The 25572-nt window shown below is 48.1% G+C and overlaps 1 protein-coding gene across 12 annotated transcripts in view; it reads right to left on the bottom strand.

Moving 5' to 3' along the window:
- The window catches only part of RGS6 (regulator of G protein signaling 6), a 603304-nt gene that overhangs the window by 96956 nt on the left and 480776 nt on the right, over positions 1-25572 (bottom strand). For all 12 annotated transcript variants that reach the window (XM_040477580.1, XM_040477585.1, XM_040477588.1 and 9 more), the window contains 4 exons: positions 12852-12902; positions 9716-9822; positions 8450-8501; positions 2750-2814 (listed from right to left, as the gene is read on the bottom strand). In XM_040477580.1, coding sequence (XP_040333514.1) covers positions 2750-2814; positions 8450-8501; positions 9716-9822; positions 12852-12902 — 275 coding nt within the window. The remainder of the gene's footprint in view (positions 1-2749; positions 2815-8449; positions 8502-9715; positions 9823-12851; positions 12903-25572) is intronic.

Raw genomic sequence — 25572 nt, 5'->3', positions numbered from 1 at the left:
GGAGAAGGATTGCAGGTTCTTTCCTCTCCTTTCTTTGCTGTTTGAATTTGGGTTTTACAGAGAATATGCCATCAGAAAAAAAATGAATAAAATTACTGAATTTTGAAAAGAAATTCTTTAAAAAAATATCTAACCACTTTTAGGCAGAAATTCAACCCGAAAGAACATCTTAATGCCATATTCTTTACAAATACCAAAGTAGAACATTCTATGGCAGGAGACGAGACAATTGGATGAAATATATCAGGAGTTGATGCTGTCTCGTTTCTGTTTTTCTAAACATGGAAAACATGGACAATTTTCTTTTTTTTTCTAAAACATGGAAAGTACAGGGAAGAGAGACAGAGGGTGGAGGGGCCCCCTGTTTCTGCAGGCTGGGTCTTTCCGGTAGGTTGTGTTAGGGAAGGGATGTAGCGCCTCACAGTGGGTGCCCAAAAATAGGACAGTGGTCTTCTGAGAGAGGGGTGACAGCTGACACGTGAGGGGACAGGAACAGGATGCTCAGATCCACAGAACAGCCACTGTTGGGTTTGCTTGGGAAGATCATGATGTTCCTACCTATTTATGTTTTTTTTTTAAAGTTTATTTTTGAGAGAGAGAGAGAGAGGGAGAGGGAGAGAGAGAGAGAGAGAGAGCAAGAGAGAGCAAGAGAGAGAGAGAATCCCAAACAGTTTCCACATTCAGTGCAGAGCCCGATGTGGGGCTCGACCTCACAAACTGTGAGATCATGACCTGAGCTGAAATCAAGAGTTGGATGCTTAACCGACTGAACCACCCAGGCACCACCCCCCCCTCGCCACAACATATTTATGTTTAATGGCTCTCACTGATAAGCACACTTTGGCCAGGTCCCGAGGCCCTGGGTCAACTCCTGCACTGTGTTCTCCAGTACTGTTTCCCCATTGGCTTGTGCACAGGTACCCAAGAGCGACAAGGTCTGATGCAGAGGGCCTCACGCTTGTGGGAGACTGAGACGGTGCAAGAGGGACATTTGGAAAGAAGACTCTGGAAGTCCTGTTAACGCTGGTTTATGGGGAAGGACTCCTCACTGCTCCCCTGCTGCCCCCCCCCCCCCCCCCCCCCCCATCCCTTCAGTCACTTGATGGCTCAGGAGCTCCCTTGCCTTCTGGAGGGCACGTGAAAATCTGGCCAGTTCCCCAGATTCTCTGTGACACGCAATAAAGTTTGGTTTGGGGGGAGAGATTCTGTAACCATACATTTGCAATATTTAAAATAGTATCTGAGTCATCAAGTTCTCTGTGCCTTGGCTGTGTTAAATGGGAATGGGTACGCATGCGGCAGGGCCTCTGAGTTTTGCAGGGGTCACATCTTGTGAAGGAAGGTGGTGCAGGAGGAAAACTGGGAGAGGATACCCTTTCCATCTGACACGTATCTTATCTTCCGGGTTGAATTTGGTCCTTAGATTCTACATCTACTGCCAAGCACAAGGGAGGTGGGTTTGGTGATGCCATTACAAAATTATCACATAGTAAGTTTAAAAAATTCTCATATTATGAATCCGCCCCCTCTTTTTCCTCTCGGTGCACAGTTGTATGCATTTTAACACATGTATAGATCAGATTCTCAGAACCCCCACCACGATCGGGATACAGAATAGTTCCATCACCCCCAGAAAACTCTCTGTGTTATCTCTTTAGAGCCACATCTTACCCCCACCCTGTAACTTCTAGCAATCAGTGATCTGTTTTCCTTCGTGATAGTTTTGTATTTATGAGAATGTCATATAAATGGAATCGCACAGTTTGTAATCCTTTGAGACTGGCTTCTTTCACTCAGTGTGAGGTCTCAGAGACACATCCGAGTGGTTGTGTAGACCAACAATCACTCCTTTTCACCACAGAGAAGAATTCCACTGTTGGGACGTAATGATGTTTATTTAGCCGTTCACCTCTTCTAACTTTTAAAAAAATATTTATTTTTGAGACAGACAGAGAGAGAGAGAGCACATGCACAAATAGGTGAGGGGCAGAGAGGGGGGGGGGGGGGCAGAGGATCCGAAGCAGGCTGTGTGCTGAAAGCAGGAAGCCCGTTCGGGCCTCAAACTCACGAACTGTGAGGTCATGACCTGAGCTGAAGTCAGATGCTTAACCGACTGAGCCGCCCAGGCGCCCCTAGCCATTCGCCTCTTAAAGTGCACTTGGGTTGTTTTCAGGTTTTGCTCATCACAAACAGGGGTGCTGTCAGCAGGGTTAGGGTGTGAACGGAAGTTCTGATTTCTCTGGGGTGCCTACCTAGGAGTAGGCCTGCTTGACTGTGTGGCAAGTATATGTTTACTTTTGTAAGAAACTGCCAGACCATTTTCCAGGGTGGCTGTGCCATTTTGCATTCCCACTTGGCATTATCAGTACTTTTCATTTTAGCCACTCTACCCCCAGAAGTCTCCCCAGGGAGTTAATCTTTGTTTCCCTAATGGCTGATGCTGTTGAACATCTCTTAATGTGCTCATTTGTCATCCTACGTCCTCTCTGGTGAAGTGTCTGTTCAAGTCCTTTGCCCATTTTTGAGCGGTTTGTTTTCTTATGGCTGAGTTTTGAGAGCTCTTTATATAAAGGTGCAATTTTATTGCATGGGTAGAGGAGGTGAAAACAAGGAGGGGAAATAAAAGACACTTCCTTTCCACCGCCTGAAAGGAACAAGGGAGAGAAAAAAAGAGAGAGAAGCAGAAACAGAGCTGCAGATAGGGTTTTACTCTCCTCCCACACCTAAGCTACAAAACAACCATACTTACTGCTTCATAGTCTGCCAGTTCCAGCCTCGCTTTATTCTGCATTGTCCTCTTACAGAGATAGATGGCTGAGGGAAGAAGAGAAATTACAACACGTGCAGACCCAGCAGTGTGGTGGCGTCACAGATCCACCCATCTGTCTGTCCATCCGCTCATCCACCCAGCCATCCAGCCAGCCCTCCCTGTGAGTCCGGTGCTGCACTGAGCCGAACATCCTTCCATGTGGAAGCCATGATGCCTACCCTCCAAGAATCTTCCTTAAAGGTCAGGATTGGAGGAGGACTTCATCTTCTAGTCCTAACTGCTCCCTTTCACCCTCCTCATTCTGTTCACCCAAGCATCCTCCACCAGGGTCATCTTTCACAAATAAGATCATGTTACCTTCCTGCCTATACTCCCTGCATTGCCTCCTCAGTGACCTCAGAAGAGTAGTCAGGCTCCGTAGGGTGGCGTGCTTGGTTCTTTAAGCTCCAGTCTCCTTACCTTGCCAACCTCTTCCCTCCCTGCCTCCCTTGGGCATGTGAGGCTACCAAACCCTTCAGTTCTACTCCTCTGCCCATGTGTTCTCCACATGGAAGATCTGGCAACCTTCTACTAATCTTGGAAGACCCAGCTCAGTGTTCCCAATAGCGTCTACTCATCCTCACCCATGGAACTTAATTCCAGTGCACTGTAATCATGGATTTACCAGACTGTCCCCAGCTCTAGGCGGAGGGCTCCTCAAGGGCAGAGGCTGTGTCCTACTCAGCTTGAAGCCCTGCACCTAGCACCAGGGCTGGCCTACCAGGTGGAATGAATAAACAGTGGAAATGGTGGACATCTTGGGTCTCTCTTCCCAAGCTAAAGAAGGGTTCTTGGCCCTCAGTTGCCAGAGGATTCCTTCTCAAACATGCCTTCATCACTTCCTCTCCATAGCTCTGCTTCTTCAATATCTCCCTCCTTCTCCAGTGCCAAGTAGAATGATCCAGGGAAGACAACAGATGAATGGTATGAGTGACCAATAGGATGGCCAGGAGACAGGGTCAGAGAGGACCTGTGGCTGACCTGTGGTTTGACAACTTAGTTGTAGTAGGAGAGCTAGCTAACTGCTTGCTAGATCAACAAACCTCCTCCATGTGGTCTGAAAAATTTGCCGATGGCAGCTTACAAGATGCTGGAAACTCGTGGCTGGCAGCCTGCTCTGGTATGCTCACATTTCTGCTCACATCAGTTGAGCTGTATGTGGAGGAGAGTCAGTTGTGCTTGTTCACAAGTCTGTTTATGTCAGGCACACTTGTTATTCTAATAATGTAATTTCACCAAATATTACATTTCACTGATGAAATTAGTGTGAAAAGAGAGAGTTGTTTCTATGAGGACCCAGTTGAATGGTTTGGAACAACTTGATAACGAAGAGTGGGCTAAGGCAATTGCTAATGAGTTTGGTAGAGGTGAAATAACTGAAAAAAAAAAAAAAGGGGGGGAATAATACGAATATGAAAGGGGTCAACATACAGGTTACTTCCAAAGTGTTTTCAAATTCTTGATGCATTTCAAAGGTGCCCAAACTGGATGGTTTATTTTGAGTGTGGTTGAATTAAGAAAGAAACTCAAATTATTAGGGCCCATAATCAAAGAGAGTCTTTGGTCCGATCTCAAAAAGCCATCGAATGATTGTTCTTTTGTATAGCTTATGTTGACAGGAAGTGATCAGGTAAGGATGTATCTCTTTCTCATAATTCTCTGTTGACTATCTTTTGCAAGAGCCAGGCAGGTACAGCTCTCCATTATGTCTGATGAAGGGGCGTCTGCTCTATTATCAGATACCTCCTTCGGTCTCCTGGACCACCATTTAGGCAGCCTATGGAATTGGGAGCCACCTAAAGAGGAAGCCTGACATATCACCAGCCCCACCACGCTGGTCTCCTGACTCAGGAGCAGCACAGCTCAGTGGAGGTGAAAGCTGTTTTGAACACTGCTGTCGCAGACGGTATGTTGTACTGCTAAATGTAAAACCCGGGAAACTGCAACCCAACTTGGGCTACGGGCTTCATTTAAGCAGAAGCATCCTGAGACATTTCTAGCACATCCAGGTCAAAATGGGCCAGCTAGGTTGTGAAGTAAAACACCACACGTGGAATGCAGAGCTGGTACCATTCCTGATGACCGCGAGCTACACGGTCACCTGACTTCAGCTTGCTCCCTCTGTGGCCAATGCCACATGGCAGGGGGTCTGTTCACCCCACCTAGGGAGGTAGAATGTAGCTGTTGAGTGGACCTTTTCTTGGCATAGAACCTGGGGCTTGTCTGCACTGACTAGGGTGCCTTCAACAGTGCTTGCTGTGACGCCGGACCAATCAAATGACCACAGACAATGACAGCCAGTCCTACTACTGGGCATCTGGGGGACTTGCTTTAAGCTCACATGTTGGTTTTATCTGGGTATTTAATTCCTCATTGAGAACTTGTTGTCTCCTTGCCCTCACACCTGGCAACCCCACCTCCTGGCACATCACTCGGGTGACCCGCTGCCATCTCAAGCTCACCGCATCTCACCGCGATATAAATAGAAAACACAAAAAATGTTATGAAGTGAATGGATTCCTATACTCTATGTGCAACTAAGCAGTAAAAAAAAAAAAAAAAAATAATGACCTCATCCTATTTCAATATATTTAAAGAACTGACTCCCTCTTCAAACTTTGTCTTTACGAGTGATGTTGTTTACCTCAACCTCTTAAACCAGGGAACCATATTTCTCTGTTTTCCTCATACCCTTGAACTGCTTTTTAGTACACTGGGATTTCAGCACTGTAAGTCACCCGGGTGGCCATTCAGTACAGGCCCCTCGTTGCCAGCTGGGAAAACCAAGGCCCAGAGAGGTGAAGTGAGTGACCCATCGGCCAGTTAGTGGTGGAGGTGGAATGAGAACTGAGGCCTAGTTCAGAGCTGTTTCCATTATGACATCTGCTACGTTATCTACTCATTCATTCATTCATTCATTCATCCAGGTATGTCCTGTGATTATCCTCAGTTTACGGACGACGGAAACGTTTCCAGGTCATTCCCCATCGTTGGGACTCCCTAAAGCTGCTGCGTCCATTCTCAATGTTTCTCCTTGACTCTGACAGCTTTTTTTATAAACCTGTCCCTCCCCAAACTATTCAGCCTTCTCAGTCATTCGTCACCAACAGGAAACCTGTGAATACTCAGATCAGACTCCTCACCACCCTCTTCCTCCCCATCACGCTGCCTCCCCCAGCCTGGAATCCTTGGATGGTAGGACTGTGACTTAATCAAATCTGTGTCAAAGCAACGGACACAGAGTGGGTGGTCAGTAAAGGTATGTGGAATGAATGAAAGTGTCTAGTTCTTCATCAATCCAAATTATACCTATCCTGAGTTCTTAGCTTTGGTTTTACATCCTCTCTGGCAAGATGGCCCCCGCAGAACTGATATTGTGAAACATTACCTTAGTGATAATAACACTAACCACCACCATGGTTTTTTTATTGGTTCCTTTCTATGGGGCCACACACCAAACCTTACAGGCATTTCATTTCATCTTAATAAAACAACACTAGGAAAGGAGTACTATTATTCTTCTAATTTTCACAGGAAATTTCTGAGGCACAGAGAGGTTAAATAACTTGCCAAGATCACACAGCTAGTGGAACCAGTTGATCTTGGAGCCGCTGTGCTGAGATCTCTCTTGGTAAAAACTTTGATTTTTTTTTTTAATTTTTTTTTTTTAACCTTTATTTATTTTGAGACAGAGAGAGACACAGCATGAACGGGGAGGGGCAGAGAGAGAGGGAAACACAGAATCGGAAGCAGGCTCCAGGCTCTGAGCCATCAGCCCAGAGCCCGACGCGGGGCTCGAACTCGCGGACCGCGAGATCGTGACCTGAGCCGAAGTCGGACGCTTAACCGACTGAGCCACCCAGGCGCCCCAAAACTTTGATTTTCTGACTGAACTGCTTTGTAAATGCTGGTGAGTACTTTCGGAGCCCGCACCTTGACTTCTCCATCCGATTTGCCAAAGTCGAGGCACAGGAATTCAAAATAATTTTGCCTTAATGAAAGCCTGATACAAAATTGTTATTCCTACCCTTGTTCGTGCCACTCAACTCAAATCATGACGTGGAGAATCCCTCTAGAGAAAGGGAACCAGTGCCCTGGGGTGTATGGTGTGAGATGGCCTAACCGTTATGGGCTCATGTTCAAGTAAATATTTTCATCTTACTGGAGTCTAGTTATCTGGTCTTGCCATCCTCCTCCCCTCTCTGCAGCCGGTAAAAATATCGTTTTTTACATTCACAAGGGCACCCCGCTGCTGCATGGAACTGAGCCACGGTTACTCAAGTTCCGAGTTGGGCTTTTGTGAGCGGCGTTTCAGCCCCAGAAGAACAAATTTTGTGAGTAGCCAAATGTAGCTCTGATTCTGAGTTGGAAGCCTTGCTTATCCACTTATCACGTGGTTTAGAGCACAGCCCAGTTCCAGAGGGACCCCGCGGTGGTGCCCTGCAGACAGCTGCAGAGACCATCAGAGGGCCCTGCCCCCTGCATAAGGGCCGTCCTCCGGAACTGGAAACACAACGACTGTAGCCTCCTTGGGCAATGCCTTGTCTGCACCCCGTCCTCGGCATTGCTCCCCACCTGCTGGCGTTGGGAGTGATCCAGACAGGGTAGCTTATCACAAGGTCTCCTGGACAGGCTTCCCTGATCACTGCCCAGCTGCCCGTGCCCCTCCCTTCTCTGCAAGCTGCCTCTGTCTCCCCGTGCAAGCAACCCTGCAAAGAGCTTGGGGAGAAGCTGGGATCTCACCAAGTGCCCCAGGCCCAAGGAGAGCCACTGTGGACTGCCTCAGCAGCTCAGTCAGTCAGCATGGGCCTTGAAGCCACTCGGATCTGAGTTCCAATGCTGATGCTTCTACTACCTGTCAATCGCCTTTAATAAAGAACCAGAACTGTCAGCAACTATTTGCTGAGTGCCAGCAAAACTGTGCTATGCACTGGGGAATATGAGAATGAGCAAGCAGGACCGGTCCCTGGCTTCATGGAGCTTACGACTGACTGGGCATCCAGAGAAGTAAAATACGACGCGATATGTGTGAGGTTGTGGCCTCTCTGAGCCTCAGGTTCTTCATCTGGAGTATGGGGACAAGGTAACTTCTGTAGACAAGATAACTTCTGTCCTGCCTGGACAGAGGTAACTCCCTGCCTGCCAAACTCCCAACCTCACCCACTCCTAATTTCCTAGTCCAGGATAACTTCTGCGCACTCCTCCCTGGTCTAGCTTCTTTTCCGCCTAACTTTTCTAGCTATCAAAAACACCAATGAATTATTCATAACTCTTAACAAGTCTGTGAGAATAGAAAGAGCTGGGGTGGGGTGGGGGTGGACCCTTGATCCAGCCCTCCCTGAAACCTTGCCCCAGAAGGGAGTGGTCAGCGGTCACTATCTTGGTTCTCCCTGGCTCCACAAAATGAGCATACTGGCCAGCTTGATGGAACATTCCTTCCCTTCCCCTGTTCCCCTCCAAAGGCTGCATCTCTCAGTGTGCTCTGCCTTTCTTCATTATGTGGAACAGGGAGCTTATTACATGTCAACGCTTGGAAAAGGACTGAGCAGGATAACGACCCCTCCTCTCTGTGCGGCAGTCACCCAGACACCAAGCGTTTGTTGTCCACGCTCCCAGGAGTGACGCCTCTTCACTGCTCACCGTAGTCGGTGTTTTCAGGCTCCCAGCAGTTTGAAGGCCAAAAGTACGGGGCCTGCGCAAAAGAGCACAGATGTCAGGACTCAGAGGCACACCGGTACTTGCCTTCCTCTGCCTGGGGCCTGGGTCCACCCTCTCCTGCGTCCAGGGAGGACCCCTCCCCATGACAGGCTCTGCCCCGGCTCCTTTGTGCTGATGCCAACCCCCCAACTCTCTCCTGGTCTTAATACAGCAGAGGCCGTCAACATTTCAATCTGGGTATTGAGAAATGACATCTAAGGTAAGCAAAAGAAATGCGAAAATGAGAAACTTAGTTAACAGGGCAAGTATGTCTTATCCCAAGACAATGGACGTCTAATGCCAAAGTCAGGCCGGCACAGTTTCCCGGGGAACACAAGCTCCAAGTTCCTTTTCTCCCTTTGAAGTATGTATCCCTAACACCGACATGTGGAAACTCTAACCCACAGGGTGGCTGCACTTGGAGTAAGGAAGTAATTAGGGTTCCGTGAGGTCACAGGGTGGGGCCCTGATCCCATAGGATTGGTGTCCTTATCAGAGGAAAACACCAGAGAGCTTGCTTTCTCTCTCCACCACGTGAGAAGCGGCTGTCTGAAAGCCTGGGTGAGCCCTCTCACCACTGACCTAACCTGCTGCAACCTGGACCCTGGACTTCCTGCCTGCAGCACTGTGAGAAATTTCTACACTGGTGGTGTGAGCCACCCAGTCTTTGGTATTTTGCTATAGTAGCTAGAGCAGACTAAAATGCCCTTTGACCCTGTCTAAAAAACTCCACTCCATTGGTGTTGACCTTGACACAGCCTCTTATCCTCTGCCCCATTTCCCTCTAGAACAGGACCTGAGAAAAGGAGTGGGAGGGGTTAGGTAGTGGACAGAAACTTCAGACCAGGAAGGCAGCATGACAGAGTAGAAAGATCAAGGACTTTGCCATCAGGCTGACCGACACTCAAATCAAGGCCACCTCCTAGATTTATTAAACCTCGGAGCACCTCAGTGTTCTCATCTGTCAAATGGATGATATATATAACCCTAAAAGTTTGTTCTTCAGATTGAATGAGGAAATATGTGTAAAAGGTGCCACCCCCCCCCCCCACAACAACAAATGGCCCAGATAAAAGCTTGTTTGGCCTTCCCAGTGTTGGGGGGGAGGTAAGGGTTGCTCCCTTAAATACCCTCAGTTTTGTAGGTAGTTTTAATCTGAGATCAGATAATAAGAGAACATTCTTCAGGAGGAGGAGCTGGCAGGCCTACCTGGAAACGGTAGAAGGTGCCGTCATCCTTCATGGTGAGAACGTGGTCCGAGATTGGAAAGATGTAGCCCTGGGCAGCTATAAGGCTTCCCACGTGTATTGCTTCAACTGCATGGACAGGGCATGAGAGAGAGGAGTGTTTAGTAAGCTGTCAGAACGCAGGGCTCCTTAGCTGGGATGTCAGTCAGGAGGGCAGAAAGGCAACCGGAAGCCAACTGTCATCACCCCCAGATAGCTGCATGATTGATCGGCTGATTGACCGATAGCCTTTGATATAAATAAATGCACTGGGCCGGAGGTGGGGGTTGGGGCATCAGTGGCTAGGAAGGGCCAACATGTGTCTGGGTTGGCCCAGACATTTGGACCATTTGGACCAACATTTGGATCCCAGCTCTGAGAGTCTGACATCGCTTGACTTTCCCCAACACTTGCAGAAGAAAGTAGCTTCATGGTCAAGAGCATGGGCTTTGGTATAGACACATGCTTCATGTAAAAGGTCCTAGCAGTGCCTGGTGCTCGGTAGGTTTCGGCAGCCCTGATTCATGTGCCTGTTTCATCAGGTTTATCAGCCCCCGCAAAATGAGCATGCAGTCTCACTGCCCATGGCATTCCCCGATATGACAGTCCTGCTGGAGGGAGGACAGCATTACCCTTGTCTAATGCATAGAGAGTAAAACCTCACTTTCTTAGAAAATTGGAGGAAGGGTAGGTAATGCAGTGGGCAGTAGCAGAAGGAGGCCAACCTGACAGAAGTGTTTATGTTTTTGCCACCATCAGCCCATTGTTTCGTTACTTAGCACCAGCCATAAATAGATTCTCGTAGGTAAGAATTTGTGTCTATTCGGAGCAGAGCTGAGAACGAAAAATAACAAATCCAAATGGTTCCACCATGCGTGATAATCCTTCACCAATATAAAAGTACTCCTACTGCTAAAAACTAATTTTTGGATGTGAAAGTGATTGATATGCTTAAGGAGTCTCCAGGAATTATTAATTTCATAAGCCCTGAAAAAATTTTTTTTAAAGCCACTTGTTTTGTCTTGCAAACTTCTCAAGAGGTTGTATCTAATCCGAGTGTTTTACTTATGTAGAACACCTCTCTTTTGGAAATAGCTGGTGGAGTCAGAATGAATGAAGTCGGATGTTATTTGCTCACTGATGACCAGTTTGCTTTTTAAAGTCTAGATGCTTCGAGAATCATGGGGACGGCAAAAAAGCAGAGTGTCGTCACTGGCAGCTGCTCCTTCCCCAGGGAGGAAAGAACAAAATCCAGTACGAAGGTGACTTTCATGTCCCCAACCTAGGAGCTGGAACTCTCACTTCATCCTTTGTGGTTCTGTTTAGCTATATGGCAGATGGGGAGGGAGGGTGAGGGGAGGGGCAGATGTTGGATGTGCCTGGCTTCCCAGGGCCTTGCTTTGTCTCATTTCTACCCTTGTATTCCAAGCTGGTGAGTTGTTCTTAACTCTTCCTGCCCAACCATTTCTCAGAAGCTTAAATGGTTCCCAATACCTTGATGTCCTCTCAAGGCCATCGGAGTATAAGAGACCTTCATAGACACGATCTTGCTTATTCACGAGCTTTCAGGGAGAGCTCCTCATACCAGGGCCAGAGGACTTCTGAAGCCTATTCTCCTCCCACACTACTACTACCGCTACTAATGATAATAATATGTCCTAGAAATACAGTGAGTATTTTAGAAGGGGTAAGCAAACAGTGCTGTTGGTAGAGAAAAGACTACCCCGAAGAATGGTACTCCTTTGGTGAAGCATTATAACAAAAGAAGCATTGACTTTAAGTACGTGCCACTGAACTGGTAGAAATGCATTCAGCCCAGTTTTTACAAGCGGACAGTCAGAAGTCCAGGCTGCATGAGGGAAATGCATGAGGCAGTTAACCTGGGTTCTATCCTTAAAAGGATTTGAATTCACAGGTTCCCTCCTGTGGATTAAGAGCTTGAGCACAATTACGAATTTTCACTTGTCACGGAAGTTGCCATTAATCATGATGGCGAAAAAGGCTAGTGTCCCTCCCACGAATGACCCACTTCTTTTCTGGCACTCAGATTTCTGGCGACTACATTTAATTGAACTCTGTGTAAATTGTATTGTCTCATAGTCAATAGCCTCTTAGGAGCATCAGATTAAAATATAGGAATTCCTGAGCTGACTTCGTGACCACAGCAAGGAATCACAGCTGAAAGTCGGACACCTAGAAAGGGCACTTCCAAAAATCTTTAGAACGCATAGCAATTGGAAGCCATTTAATTAAGGGCAGATAGGTCTACTCCCCGAGAACATAAGAATACATGAATGGATATTGGATATTGAGAAATATGACCTTCAGGCATCAAGGATACTCAGTTAAAACAGGAAGTGTACTATAAACTCCAAAACACATTAACAAACACACAGATCCTAAGGTTGGCTTATCTGGAATTTTCACTTTTCTGAAACCCCTCATTCTCTAATTAGGCTGGGAAAATAAATTTTACTACTGATTTTCTGGTGGGAGGACAGATTCGGAAACTGTTTTATTGGCCAGAATTCTGTTGTTGTCTTTCTGGTGAGGTTTTCCTAATTGAAATGCACAATTAAGGCTCGGGAAAAAAAAAAAATCATTCTTTCACTTCTTGCAGAAGGAGGAAACAGAAGGAGTCTTAGCAAATAATTAAACATCTTAATTGTGGATCAGGCAATCTGATTTTAAGAGCTGGCTCTATAAAGATAGGTATTCAGTCGAGAAAATAAATTAATTTCATTTGCAAATAGAGTGACTCCACATCTTGGGATTCACCTTTTTATTATTATGATGATTATTATTTTAATGTTTATTTATTTTTGAGAGAGAGAGAGAGAGAGCATGCACAGGGGAGGGGCAGAGAGAGAGGGAGACACAGAATCCGAAGCAGGCTCCAGGCTCTGAGCTGTCAGTCCAGAGTCCAATAAAGGGTTCAAACTCACGGACTACAAGATCATGACCTGAACCGAAGTCGGATGTCTAACCTCCTGAGCCACTCAGGTGCCCCAAGACTCACATTTATAAGCCCAGTTCTCAGGAGAATGGGAGAATCTGGTTTGGAACTTGTTTATGGGATGTTTTTCAATACCACGGAGGATAAAATTGGAGTCAAATACCTGGGTCCTCGATGGAGAGGTTCTTCATAAGCCATTGCACAATGTCAGTACCTGAAATGATAAAGCAATTTGAACTGAAGACATCATGAATGCTTAACTCTGTGGCAGAAGAAACATGTTTACCTAAGAATCCCCAAATTCCAATTAGCACACACCCAGAGAGCTGGATAATATTGACAATTTTCCATCCTAATTAACCATGTCTATCCATTGGGATGCTTCCATAGTCACAATCTCACTCTTTTCCAAAAAATCCATTTTTGATGACTCAGGATGATCTTGTGTCCACACTTCTAGGGAGTATCTATAGGGAACTTCCTGCAAATATAGATTTTAATGATTTCCCTGAGACAGGTTAGGTGAAATTATACTATATCTGAACCCCAGGATATTTCTTGAAGGAGGAGGCCTCTTCAGCTCCCTACCCTAACTGACAAGGCCTGACGAACACAGGTGACCTTACAGTTTCTTAACAACAACAACAACAACAACAACAACAACAACAAGTCTCTAATTTTTTCATTGGGCCCATTTTAAATGAAAATGCTCCTATTGAGTTCTTACAATGGAATATGGCTATAAATGACATACACCACTTCTAGGCCTGGACCATAAAAACTCCCATGTGACCCACCACACCCTTTCCTTCCCTATCTGCTGGCTGAACATAGAGAACCCCAAGAACACAGGGGAGGGCGGAGCCACAATGTGGGAGGAGCCTTGAATCCTGAACAATCATAAAAATTGATGCCCATTTTGGGCTCTGACTTGATTAAAAAATAAACATTATTGTTTTAAGCCACAGAAGTTGGGATTTATTTGTTTTGACATCAAGTTCCACCTTAACTGCTATAAAATCTTGAGTTGGAAGGGACTTTTAAAGCATATCTACTCCAACCCTAGCCAATATAGGAGCCCCATCTGTAATACTGTGGACAAGAGGTACCGTAATCTCCACTTGGAAAAACCCTAGTACCTGAGAATTACAGATTCCCTCCTAGTCAGCCTGTCCCAGTGAAATCATCTTTGATTTTTCAGAACAGAAATCTGACCCTCTCTGAAGTCCTCTCTTTGGACTTAGTTTTGCCCTCTGATGATAGAAAAACAAACCCAGACTTCTTGCTCTGGAGAGAGTCTGTCCGATATACTATCAGCATTCTTCTTGAGGTTTCCCCCCCTCGAGGTGACACATGCCTGGGCTCCTCAGCTAATTTCTCCCATGACATGACCTAGAGACCCTCGCCATTTTAGTCAGAATTCTCTGAATATGTTTCCTTTTGTTTGCCTCCCTTTGAAAATGTCACGCCTAGAGCCAACGTGGGAGTAGGGGAGTCCAAATTTCTGGAAGGTTCTGGACTTCTGGTCAATTCACCTTTGTCACTCAACCATCTCACTTTAAACCAGGGTTGATCTTCAAACGTGGTTTGTCACCTCAGGATGGAATGTTTGATGGAAAGCAGCCTGAAAAGGGCAACATTTCTGGATGTCTGAGTCCTGTTGTGTGTGGGTCTGAGGCTTGGTCTGCCCATAGCTCTCCTGGAATAGATTCCTAGCTGAAAACCTGGAGAACTAGCAGAGGTCTTCGAGGAGCATTTCCTTTCCCCAGAAATAAAGTTTCCCAGAAATCTGACTTGTTGCCAGAGGTGAGAACAGCACAGGCCTGTTTCTCTCTGGCTCTCTGGAGAGGGAATGGAACCTTGTACCGTAGACAACCAGGGCCCCATCCTACTATTTCTGTGCTCCCCCAAGACCAGCCTCCACTGGCTCAGCCCTGCAAGGTGCCCCCGTTTCAACCTCAAAAGCAGAACTTCAAAGCTTCTCCCCGCTCTTGCTCCCGGATGGCATCTAGGAGCTAAACTTTGGATCAAGACCACTCCTGTTCATTCCCATTCTTTGAGAGAAAGGAGAGTTACGTCTGTGTGTGCTTGTGCATGTGTGTCCGTCTCTTCCAAATGATACAAGTTCAACATTTGTCCTAGGACATGAAGGACAAAGCAGAAATCAAATAAGAACTGTAATCCCAAGTTGGGGGTGGGGGAGAGACTCTAACCTGTTTTTTCCTCAAAAGAAAAATAGTTCTTTTTTTGTGGGTTGCCTGGATACGGATAGGTTTCCAGCATCAGCAACAGCTCTCCCCCGGGCAGGCGGATTATCTTTCTGCTGAGCTTGCTGAACCATTATTTATCACCTGCCAAGATTGATTACTCACCCTGGGACAATGACAGCCCTTCCTTTCCCCTGTTAATTACTGTCGTCATTAATATCCATGTCACTAATTAGTATTCATTCACATTGAAACTCCTTCCTCGCTATCATATCCGTTCCCCCCTCCACCCCAGCCGAGACTTCAGCACTATTGTCTAGATTTCTACCCTCTTTTTCTTTCACGCACTCAGTGTCTGGCCTAATTGTTCTCCCCAGTCCACCAGGCCCTGGTTTGCATTCACGGAGCCGAAGGATCCCCTTTTAAGCACTTTTGTTTTTGGTAAACACGGGAAAGTCACAAAAGCCTCTTTCCTTTTCACCTAGCAATGTGGCGGACCACAGATCTGGGTTTCTTGTCCCTGGTGCAGCCACCGTAACAGTCGGGGTCTTCGTCTGGGGACTGGAGTGACTGTACTCAAAGCTCTGGTGAGGGCCGAGCTGCGCCCCTGCCTGTCCTGGGTCACTGCCTGCCTCACCCGCTGCAGACCTGCACGAAGGCCCTCAGCAAGCATAACAACGTGTAGGGGTTGAGGACGCTCCCCCCTCCTTCTCTTGGGCATGGGCTGCTTTAGGCTTCCTTGGACTAACCCAGGAGGGGCCAGCTTCCAGCCTCGTGGCTGGAAGCAAATGGTCCATGTTGAGCCCCAGGAACAAGTAAGGGAGGGAAATCTGTCATAATATTATGTCCTTTAAAAGACCTATAATTATTACACTGGAACCAGGCGAGAATAGTTCAAATGTCCGTCAGGAGAAAGCATTTTTCTTTTTTTCTCTTTCCTTTCTTCCTTTTTTCCTCCAGCCCCCAATCATTCTTTCCTTCCTATTCTGAAAAGAATTTGAAGCAGATTATTTTTCCGTTCTCTCTCAAATTAATTGTTGCCTTTTTTTTTTTTTACCACTGTTGGATTCTGGTTCTTATTTTGGTCAAGATCCCCCACCAAGGACTTAAAGCCAATATAAAAACTTTAGGAACAAATGCGGAATAGTTACTTTTTATTCCCAAAGGTTCTAAAACACTTGGCTGAAAGTTTTCTTTTTGAGGCTAATATGTCAACATATATGTCAGGAATATCCATGAAATACATCAGAGGGCACCCGAAACTGTTCTCCACAGCATACGTGGTTTGTTAGTATATTTAAGTATATACTTATCAGATTAGGTATGCTTTATGTTTCTATATGTGCTGTAGGTATGTATTCCAATTATGTCTTTTATATATCATTATGTGTATTGGAAGGGTGTTTGGACACAACTCAAAACTTCTCTAGTAGGGGACTGAATAATTAATTATGGCTCATCCATACAATACATATCTATTGAACACCTAGTGTATTAAATGAAAAAGCATATCAAGAACAGTGCGTATTGTAAAATGACATTTTTACAATAGAAAATATGTATTTGCATTTGTATTCTATTAATTACACATGTATAGATATATACAGATACCGAGAAGAGAAGTTCTGGAAGAATGTTTATTTTTGAGAGAGAGGACGTGAGTGACAGAGGGGCAGAGAGAGAGGTGGCCTCTATGCAGATAGCAGAGAGCCCGATGCAGGGCTTGAACTCAGGAACCGTGAGATCACGACCTGAGCAAAAGTTGGATGCTTCACTGACTGAGCCACCCAAGAGACCCTGGAAGAATATTCAAACTGTTAACTTTAGGTTATCCTGGAGAGAGTGGAGGGTCCAATGATGGAAAATTTCTATTTTTTACATTTCCTTATTATTTGGAATTCATTGAACGTTAATATATTGCTTTATATAGTGCTTTTTAAATATATGGCTTTTTGGGGCGCCTGGGTGGCACAGTCGGTTGGGCGTCTGACTTCAGCCAGGTCACGATCTCGCGGTCCGTGAGTTCGAGCCCCGCGTCAGGCTCTGGGCTGATGGCTCAGAGCCTGGAGCCTGTTTCCGATTCTGTGTCTCCCTCTCTCTCTGCCCCTCCCCCGTTCATGCTCTGTCTCTCTTTGTCCCCAAAATAAATAAATGTTGAAAAAAAAATTTTAAATATATGGCTTTTTAAAAGTGAAAAACACTTTTCATTGTAAAGAGCAGAAAGGGAGGCGATGACCTCCTCCAGAGACTGGAGACTGCAGTGGAGAGGCTGGGGGATCAGGTTGCAGACACACAGCGGAGAGGGTAAGGGGAGCTCTGAACCCTTCTGCTGCCCCCAGGCCCTGGCCGTGGGCATTTTCTGCTCCCCAGTGAAGGGGCAGAGAAAAATGAGGCATGACTCACAAAACTGCCTCTCTCCAGAGGAATAAAGAATTGGGAGGCTCGCTCCTAAGCCTCAAGCTCGTCACTCCCTCTGGACATTGGGCCAACCCCAAAGCTTTTTGTAGACTCTAACAGGGCTGCTCACCATAGTCCTAGACTAAGGGTGATCATCTGTACCCCTCAGTACAAACTAGATTCGAGCAAGCTGGTGAGATCTTCCAATATTTTAGGGGGTTCTCTTTCCGGTTTGGGGGAGATCCTTATTACAGAGGGGTTGTATTCTGAACTTTGTCCTCGTGTGTTTTTTTTTTAAATGTTTTTTAATGTTTATTCATTTTTGAGAGAGAGAGAGACAGACAGAGAATGAGTGGGGGAGGAGCAGAGAGAGAGACACACACAGAATCCAAAGCAGGCTCCAGGCTCTGAGTCATCAGCACAGATCCCAACTCAGGGCTCGAACCCACGAACCGTGAGATCATGACCTGAGCTGAAGTTGGACACTCAACCTACTGAGCCACCCAGGTGCCCCTGTCCTCATGTGTTTTAAGTGCCCCCAAAGATTAAGGAATACCTGGAACTTCCTGCCGGATAAGTCAGAACCTAAGGGGATCCTACTCTGAAACGCTTTCCCCCATTCTTCCCAAAGTATTGTATCAACCTTAGCCCAAATTAGATTATGCAAACTTGATAAAAGACTGGTTCCAGTCACCTGCAAATTTCAAGTTATGTGAAACTTGGTAGCTTATAAATCATAGTACTGATGACTGAAGCAATCGATAACTTACTTGTCAGTCCTCACCACTGGGGAAAGACACCTTCATTTGAGTAAACTGTTCCTGGAGCCCAACAAAAGATAAGATGGCTCCTGCCGTGAGTGACCTCCTGGTCCTCCGCGGTCAAAGTTATGACTCAGTCCACCCTGGGATTCTCACACACCTGCCAAGGTCTCTGCTACACCTGTGAGTGAGGAGGGCCGCTTCGTGCCGCTTTATCACGTAGGTGCCATAGGCAGGCCAACATTCCTGAAGGAGGGAGACATTCCCCAGGGTCCATCGTGCACCAGGCCCGAGCTGGGCACTTGACCCTGTAATCACATATCATCCTGACAATAATTGTGTATAGTATAATAACTAGTATACCCATTTTAAGGATGAGGCCCAGAGAGGCCCAAGGCCACATACCTATAAGAGCCAAGCCTGGGATCCGGGCAAACTCATGCCAGATACTATGTCCACCACATCCTCTCTTATTGCTGAATAACTTTCCAAACGGTACTCAGAAGAATAACTGGAAAAGTGATACTCTGTGCTTATTTTCCCCTTGAAGCAGGGACATTAATTTAGTAGTAATAATAATTACTACCAATATTAGCTAGTGAGCTAATCATTCATTGAGCACTTTCTATATTGCAGGCTGTGGAATGACCCTACGATACTAGTCGCATGGGGGTGCCTGGGTGGCTCAGTCGGTTAAGTGTCCGACTTTAGCTCAGGTCACAATCTCATGGTTTGCGTGTTCGAGCCCCGCATCGGGCTCTGTGCTGACAGCTCAGAGCCTGGAGCCTGCTTTGGATTCTGTGTCTCCCTCTCTCCTTGTCCCTCCCCTGCTCATGCTCTGTCTGTCTCTCTCTCTCTCTCTCTCAAAAATAAACAAACTTTAAAAAATTTTTTTAAAATCCCATGATGTAAGTAGATTATTAGCATCTTTATTTTGCAGATGAATGGAAGGACATTCTAAGTAGGGCAGTCTTTATAGTTTTAGACCTTTCTTTTTTTTGGTTAAAAAAAAAATCCCACAAAATGCAACAGTTAGCTGGCAGAGAAAGCTGACCTTACTTAAGAGGAGATGTTAAACTTTAGGATTTCAGAGGGTGAACACACTGAATAGTGGCAGGAAGACAGGAGGAGACTCAGGAGGAAGCACTGTGTGCCAGGACAAGTCTAATGGCATTTTGAGGAGTCGTGTTTGGTCAACGGGCTTGACTTTTTCCAAGGAATGCCGTGACAAAATTTCACAGACATATGCTTGTTAACCAAGCCTAGGAACCAATAGAACACAGCGTTTATAAAGTCAGACTTGAGTTCAGCTCATGCTGTGTCACTTACAGACTGTGCAACCCGGGGCAGGTCCCTGAACCACCCCCCACCCCAACCTCCATGTCTTCACGGGTTGATGGGGGTGAAATACTGCCTACTCAGAGGGTACCGTAAGTGCGTGTATTCAAAACCTGGCCCGTGGTTTTGCTGGAATGGTCTGTTGATCATCAGCTCACCCACCTGCTCTGTGCCTTCATTGCCTGAGATGGAGATGGAGACAATAACCGATCTGCTGCAGAGGCCCTAGGGGTTAAAGGGAGTTCCGCACGTGCCATGCCCGCGCAGTGCCCGCTACAGAATACGCATTAGCGCACATTAGCTGCGGACAGAGTCTGCATTTTTAGGGACCTTGTATTGGAGCCAAGAGTCTAATCAAGTCATCTGTATGCCTGGAAGAAGCAACAGCAACTTGGAATTTTTGTGTGATTTGCCTGCCTTTTTGCCTTAGAGAACCTCAAGATGTCTTCTGATGCTTTTATGAAGGGGTCTGCCGATGGATAGCTTGTCGGATGGGAGGGGCAACAAACAAGGCAGTTGCAGCAGGCAAGCTCTAGGAGCCCGACCTCCGTGGCCCCATTCCTGGCCCTGTTCCTCCAGTAAGTGGACTTCTGGGCACCGTGGGTGGTAGGTAGAGCGGGTGTCCTCAATGCACAGCCATTCGGTCCAGCATAACAAGCCATGTGCGCCAGTCCCTCACGTCCCAACATCCTCTTCCTCTCCCTCTTCTCCTCTTCGGCCTCATGGACTGCTTCTCCACTCCCAGAATGCACCACGCTCCATCCCGCTGCAGGACATTTGCATAAGCGATTTCCTGAGCCAGTGATGTTCCCTCCTTTCTCCGTTCCACTGTCTCTAGCTGACTCTGGCATGTCCTTTGGTTCTAACTTCCTCAGGAAAGCCTTCACAGATCTCCAAACCACGTCGAGTCCTTTGGCTGTCCCTTGCAGAGAATGGGGTTCCTTCTCTTCGGAGCACTTCTCTCCATTTGGAATTAGATATCCACGAGGTGATTGTTGGATCAACGTCTGCCTCCCCCCTCTGTATTGGTTTCCTGGAGCTTCTGTAACAAAGGCCCACAAACTGAGCGGTTCAAACAGCAGAAATTTATTGGCTCACAGTTCTGGAGGCCAGAGGCCTGAGAAGGCGGGGTTGGCAGCGGGGGTTCATCTGAGGGCGGTGGGGGAGAATGGGTTCTGGGCCTCTCTCCTCACGTCTGCAGGTCTGCTGGTCTTTGGTGTTTGGGGGCCTGCAAATGCATCACCCCGATCTCTGCATGAGCACCCATCAGAGAGCATTAGAAATGTTCTGGGGGCAGCTGAGTGTTCCGAGGAGGCTCGGAGGGGACTCTGTGGCTGGAAGGCATCTGGGTCGTATTGCCTTCCAGTGTTGTCTAATGGTCATCTCATTTGTGCGAATTTGAATCTGAAACGTGGTTCATGGACACGTGAACTTATATTTAAGTTAATCTGTGCGGCCGATGCTTTCTTGAGATGAGGTACCTTCATCTTCGCGTGGCCCTCTCCCTGCACGTGTGCCTCTTTGTCCAACTTTTCCTTTCTAGAGGGACACCTGTCATAGTGGATTAGAACCCACCCTCACTAATTCACGTTAACTCATTACATCGGAAATAACCCTGTGTCCAAGCAAGGTCACGTTCCAAGGTAGTGCAGTTTAAAACCTCAACATCCAAACTTTTGGGAAGACACAGTTCCGCTCCTAACACTCGCTAAACCATCAATGTGAGACGGCAGGACTCTGTCACACTGTCCTGTCTCTGGTACCGTGCAAACACCTGGCCTGGAGCTGGGCTAGCTCATCGAGCGACAGTTACATTCAAATATACATCCTACAGTATGTATCCACCCATAGGTACATATTCACTACATTGTAAATTTTTCTCTCAATTTTTGTGGCCCAGGAAACCTCATCACACACCAGCACCAACCGTGTGTGTGTGTGGGGGGGGGGATGCATTTTGCAGCCACTGCTTTACATGAAAGTTTCGAGGGTTTTCATCCATTGACACTGTTATCTTTCGAAACTCCTGTCTTCTCTTGTCTAAAGAAAGCTAACCTGATGAAAGCTTTAAAAAAATATTAGGCAGCAATCCAAAGCTGCCTTCTTTTCTTTATGCGATGCTGGCTGTCACTGGAAGAGGACGGTGAGTGCAGGAAAGGCAAAGTCTCCCACCCTCTTCTGTGGGGCTCACAGCCACTGTCCCCCGCCAGCTCTCCACCGGTCCCTCTGCTCACTCCACTGGCCTCCAGACTGCACAGTTCCAACTGCCTTTCGCTGGCTTTGATCCAGCGTGTGATCCTCCCTTCTTCACAGGGAGGCTTTTGCAGTCTGACTCGGTTTCGGACAGGTTGGAGGAATTCAGTCGAGACACACCAAGTAAAATTTTGAACCCAGTGATCCCCAAGCATCACCACTGTATCCCCTCCTAAACCACAGCCTCTGGGAGCCACCTCCCTGGGGCGTCCTTCCAGGCCAGGCAAATCGGCTTGCTGACCATGGGCCTGTGACAACCGTGCCCCTCGGCGACCCAGGGCCTACGCGGCAGGAAAAGACTACTGGCTGCTGGGAACCCCTTGGTGGGCCTTCCCCTCCCCCTCCCTGCCCCCGCGCACCCCCCACTGCAGCCCAGCCTCCCCACTCAGATTCTGCGTTTCCCCATTCTCTGAAATTTAAAGCTTCCCTGTGCATTATGAAAAATAATAGGGGGCAGGAGACCAGGCGAGGTTATTACCAACTCATAAATCAACCAGGAGGCTCTGAGGGTTGCGGTGAGGTGTCTGAGATGGGCCCCCTGGTTTGTTATCTCACCCGAGCCCCCACGATTGATTCATAACCTCATAACCCTCCTGCGTCCCAATCCTGGGCCTTATATCTAATTGTCAGCAGCCGAGGACATGATTTGCAAGAGGATGCGGTGGCGGCAGCCGTGGGGGTGGAGGAGAGATTAGTTTTGTCAATCAAAAGCGTCCAGGGGAGGTGGGGAGTGCCCAGGACTTAGCTTCACAATCAGCTTATTAAAGAGAAGGCTGAACATGGCTACGCTGACTGGGCCTCTTGCAGGGGCCTGGAGGACAAGGCCACTGGGGTGTAGCCTCTGTTCTCTGGGCCCACATTCCTCTCAACCCGAAGGCAGGAATGAGGGGCAGACAGACTCGCGGCTCCAGGGGAGAAGCAAGCCAGTGGAGGCATTCAGCCGCACCCATCAGAGAGTGTTATAAACGTCCTGGGGGCTGCTGAGCGTTCTGGGGAGGCCTGGAGGGGCCCCTGTGGCTGGAAGGCATCTGGGCCCTATTGCCTTCCAGTGTTGTCTAACGGTCACCTCATTTGTGTGAATTTGAATCTGAAACGTGGTTCACGGACATGCGAATTTACATTTAAGTTAATCTGTGTGGCTGAGGCTTTCTTGAGCGGAGCAGGAAGGGAGAGCCTTTATGAGGCCCCGGCCTGCAGGCTGCAGTCACTTACCAGGAATTTGATCCGTCCATCCACACTATGATAGCAATTATACGGATCCAATGGCACAGCTTTAAGGTTTCAAGTCTGCAAAGTACCCTGGACATCTGCCACCACCTTGGGGCGGGCGAGGCGTGCACAGCAGGGCGTGTGAGCAAGCCGGGGTTGAAGCAGAGTCTGGGACACACTGGTTTGTGAGCAAAGATTTTACAGTTTTGCACTAATTCCGGCTCCAGTCCCTTGGAACCTGCCTCTGGGCTCTATCAGAGAATAGCTCTGGCGTGGTGGAGCGAGCTTTTGTAATCGGACAGACCCGGCTCAGGGCCTGGCTCTGCCCCTTGCTAGAGGATCCCCTGGGATGAGTCACCCCACCACTCGGAGCCCCAGTTTACCCACCTGCAAAATGGGGTCAAGCACAGGATCCACCTGACAGCCCATTACGATGATTAAAATGAGGACACAGAACAGACACCAACTAGCCCTACATCTCGTCTACAACCGACACAGACCTCTCCATCTGCGTGAACGGAAATCCGGAGCTGGTCTCCCACGGAAAGATCCCCAGCCTGGAACCAAGCCCCTTCTCCTGCCCCTCCCCAGGCCTAGCCACAGGCCTTCCAGAGAGTTCGTGGCTTGTTCTTACGTGGCTCTTCCAAGCTCCTCTCTTTTGTTCAGATGGATGAGGCCATCCTCTCAACCTTGGTCTGGGGTCTTCTCTATCAGCGGGGGATATACTTCCAGGTCCGCTCCTCGTTCTTGAGGCAAAGCAGCATGAGGACCCCTCGGAGACCTGTACCCCAGCTCCAGCCAGGCTCTCGCCTGGCTTCTCCCACGGGAGCAGCTAGGAGCCAAGCGGCCTGGGTGTGAATCCGGCTTCCCCCTGCCACCAGCTCGGCGGCCTTGGGGATGTGCCTCGCCCTTCGTAAGCCTCAGTTTCTATGAGATACGATAAAAAGCTCGGTCTGTGAAGGTAGACGTGAGCTTGGAAAAGCTTCCGCCCCGAGTCCTTCAACACACAGCAAAGGATGGGCAAATGTTGGCTTTACTGGTATGATGACTGCTGTTACTGTGACTGGAACATTTCACTCATTTCCCTGCAGTGATGAATACAGTGGCTGTCCTCCAGCAAAAAGGGGGACCAGTGTGCTGCAAGGACTGTGACTGGAGGATCGTGGGGTGCCCTGGGGCCACAGACAGGTGTGTGCCATTCCAGAGCTGACCCGCTGTCAGGAAGCAGGTGTTTGGGAACGGCAGGAAACAGTGGGAAGAGACTGGCGGAGGGGGAGCCCTGGATGTAAAGCCAAGGGCTCCACCACGGCAGCCCGAAGCAAACCACACTAACGGCACCAGGGCATACCTAACATTTGCACTGAGGTCAAGGTGGAGTAACAGCAAGTCTCTGTGGAAGGGAAGAGTCATGGGAGGGCAAAGAGTCAAGAGCACACTCTGGCATCATCTACGCGCAAAGCACTGTGGCCAGACGCCGAGGGCCGTGATTCAGGCGCGACTCAGAGAAAGAACCGGGCTTACGAGCTAAAGGGAAATGATCTCAGAGTTGCTGAGGAATGATCTCATGGGTTCCCAGCAACGGGATGCTGGCCTTCCCCTCTCTTCTGCTCTCAGCCTGAGCCTCATGGCCTCTGCCATCATTACCGTGAACGCTCCGGGTCAGTCCGCAGCCCCTACAACTCCACTGCCGGTGCAGTCCCCCCAAACCCAGAGGAAAAGCGGCGTGCCCCCAGTTGTTTCCCTGCCTCCTCCTCTTTCAGCGGAGGGCCGGTGGCTTTGGGTTCTCTCGGAACTGCTGCCATCTCGCCTCCCCAGGACCCCTCCCCTTTGACTCTACCTGGATTGACAGCCTTGAGCGCCGAGGGCAGAGAGCTGGGTTGTCGGAGGGTGGCAGGGTGTTGACACAAAACAGAAGCAGTGGCAGGAACGATAGGGGCTGATCGGAGGCTTACGTGTCCTGACCTTGCTGAGGACTGGCCGGGGCCCTGGATAACCAGGAGGCCGGCAGAATGGCACTCACGGCCTGGCCATCGGTGAGAATACCATATGGTTTCACTCCTATGTGCAACCTGAGCAACAAAACAGGTGAACATACGGAAGGGGGAGGGGAGAGAAGAGAGGGAAACAAGCCACAAGAGCCTCTTCAGGTTAGAGAGCAGACTGAGGGTGGATGGAGGGAGGTGGGTGGGGGATGGGCTAGCTGGGCGACGGGTACTAAGGAGGGTACTTGTTACGATGAGCACTGGGTGTTGTATGTAAGTGCTGAACCACTGAATTCTACTCCCGAAACCAATATTGCACTGTAGGTTAACTAACTAGAATTTAAATAAATAAATACAGGGGCGCCTGGGTGGCTCAGTCGGTTAAGCGTCCGACTTCAGCTCAGGTCACGATCTCACGGTGCGTGAGTTCGAGCCCCGCGTCGGGCTCTGGGCTGATGGCTCAGAGCCTGGAGCCTGCTTCCGATTCTGTGTCTCCCTCTCTCTCTGCTCCTCCCCCGTTCATGCTCTGTCTCTCTCTGTCTCAAAAATAAAATAAATGTTAAATAAATAAATAAATAAATACAGACACCAGGGTGGGGTGCCTGGGTGGCTCAGTCGGTTAAACATCTGACTTCGGCTCTGGTCATGAACTCGCGGTCTATGAGTTCAAGCCCCATGTTGGGATCACTGCTGACAGTTCAGAGCCTGGAACCTGCTTTGGATTCCGTGTGTATGTC

The sequence above is a fragment of the Herpailurus yagouaroundi genome, unplaced genomic scaffold, assembly GCF_014898765.1.
Source record: "Herpailurus yagouaroundi ecotype Mexico unplaced genomic scaffold, PumYag 141, whole genome shotgun sequence".
Lineage (NCBI taxonomy): Eukaryota > Metazoa > Chordata > Mammalia > Carnivora > Felidae > Herpailurus > Herpailurus yagouaroundi.
Note: the sequence above shows the minus strand (reverse complement) of the source record. Positions and strands in the feature narration are given on the sequence as shown.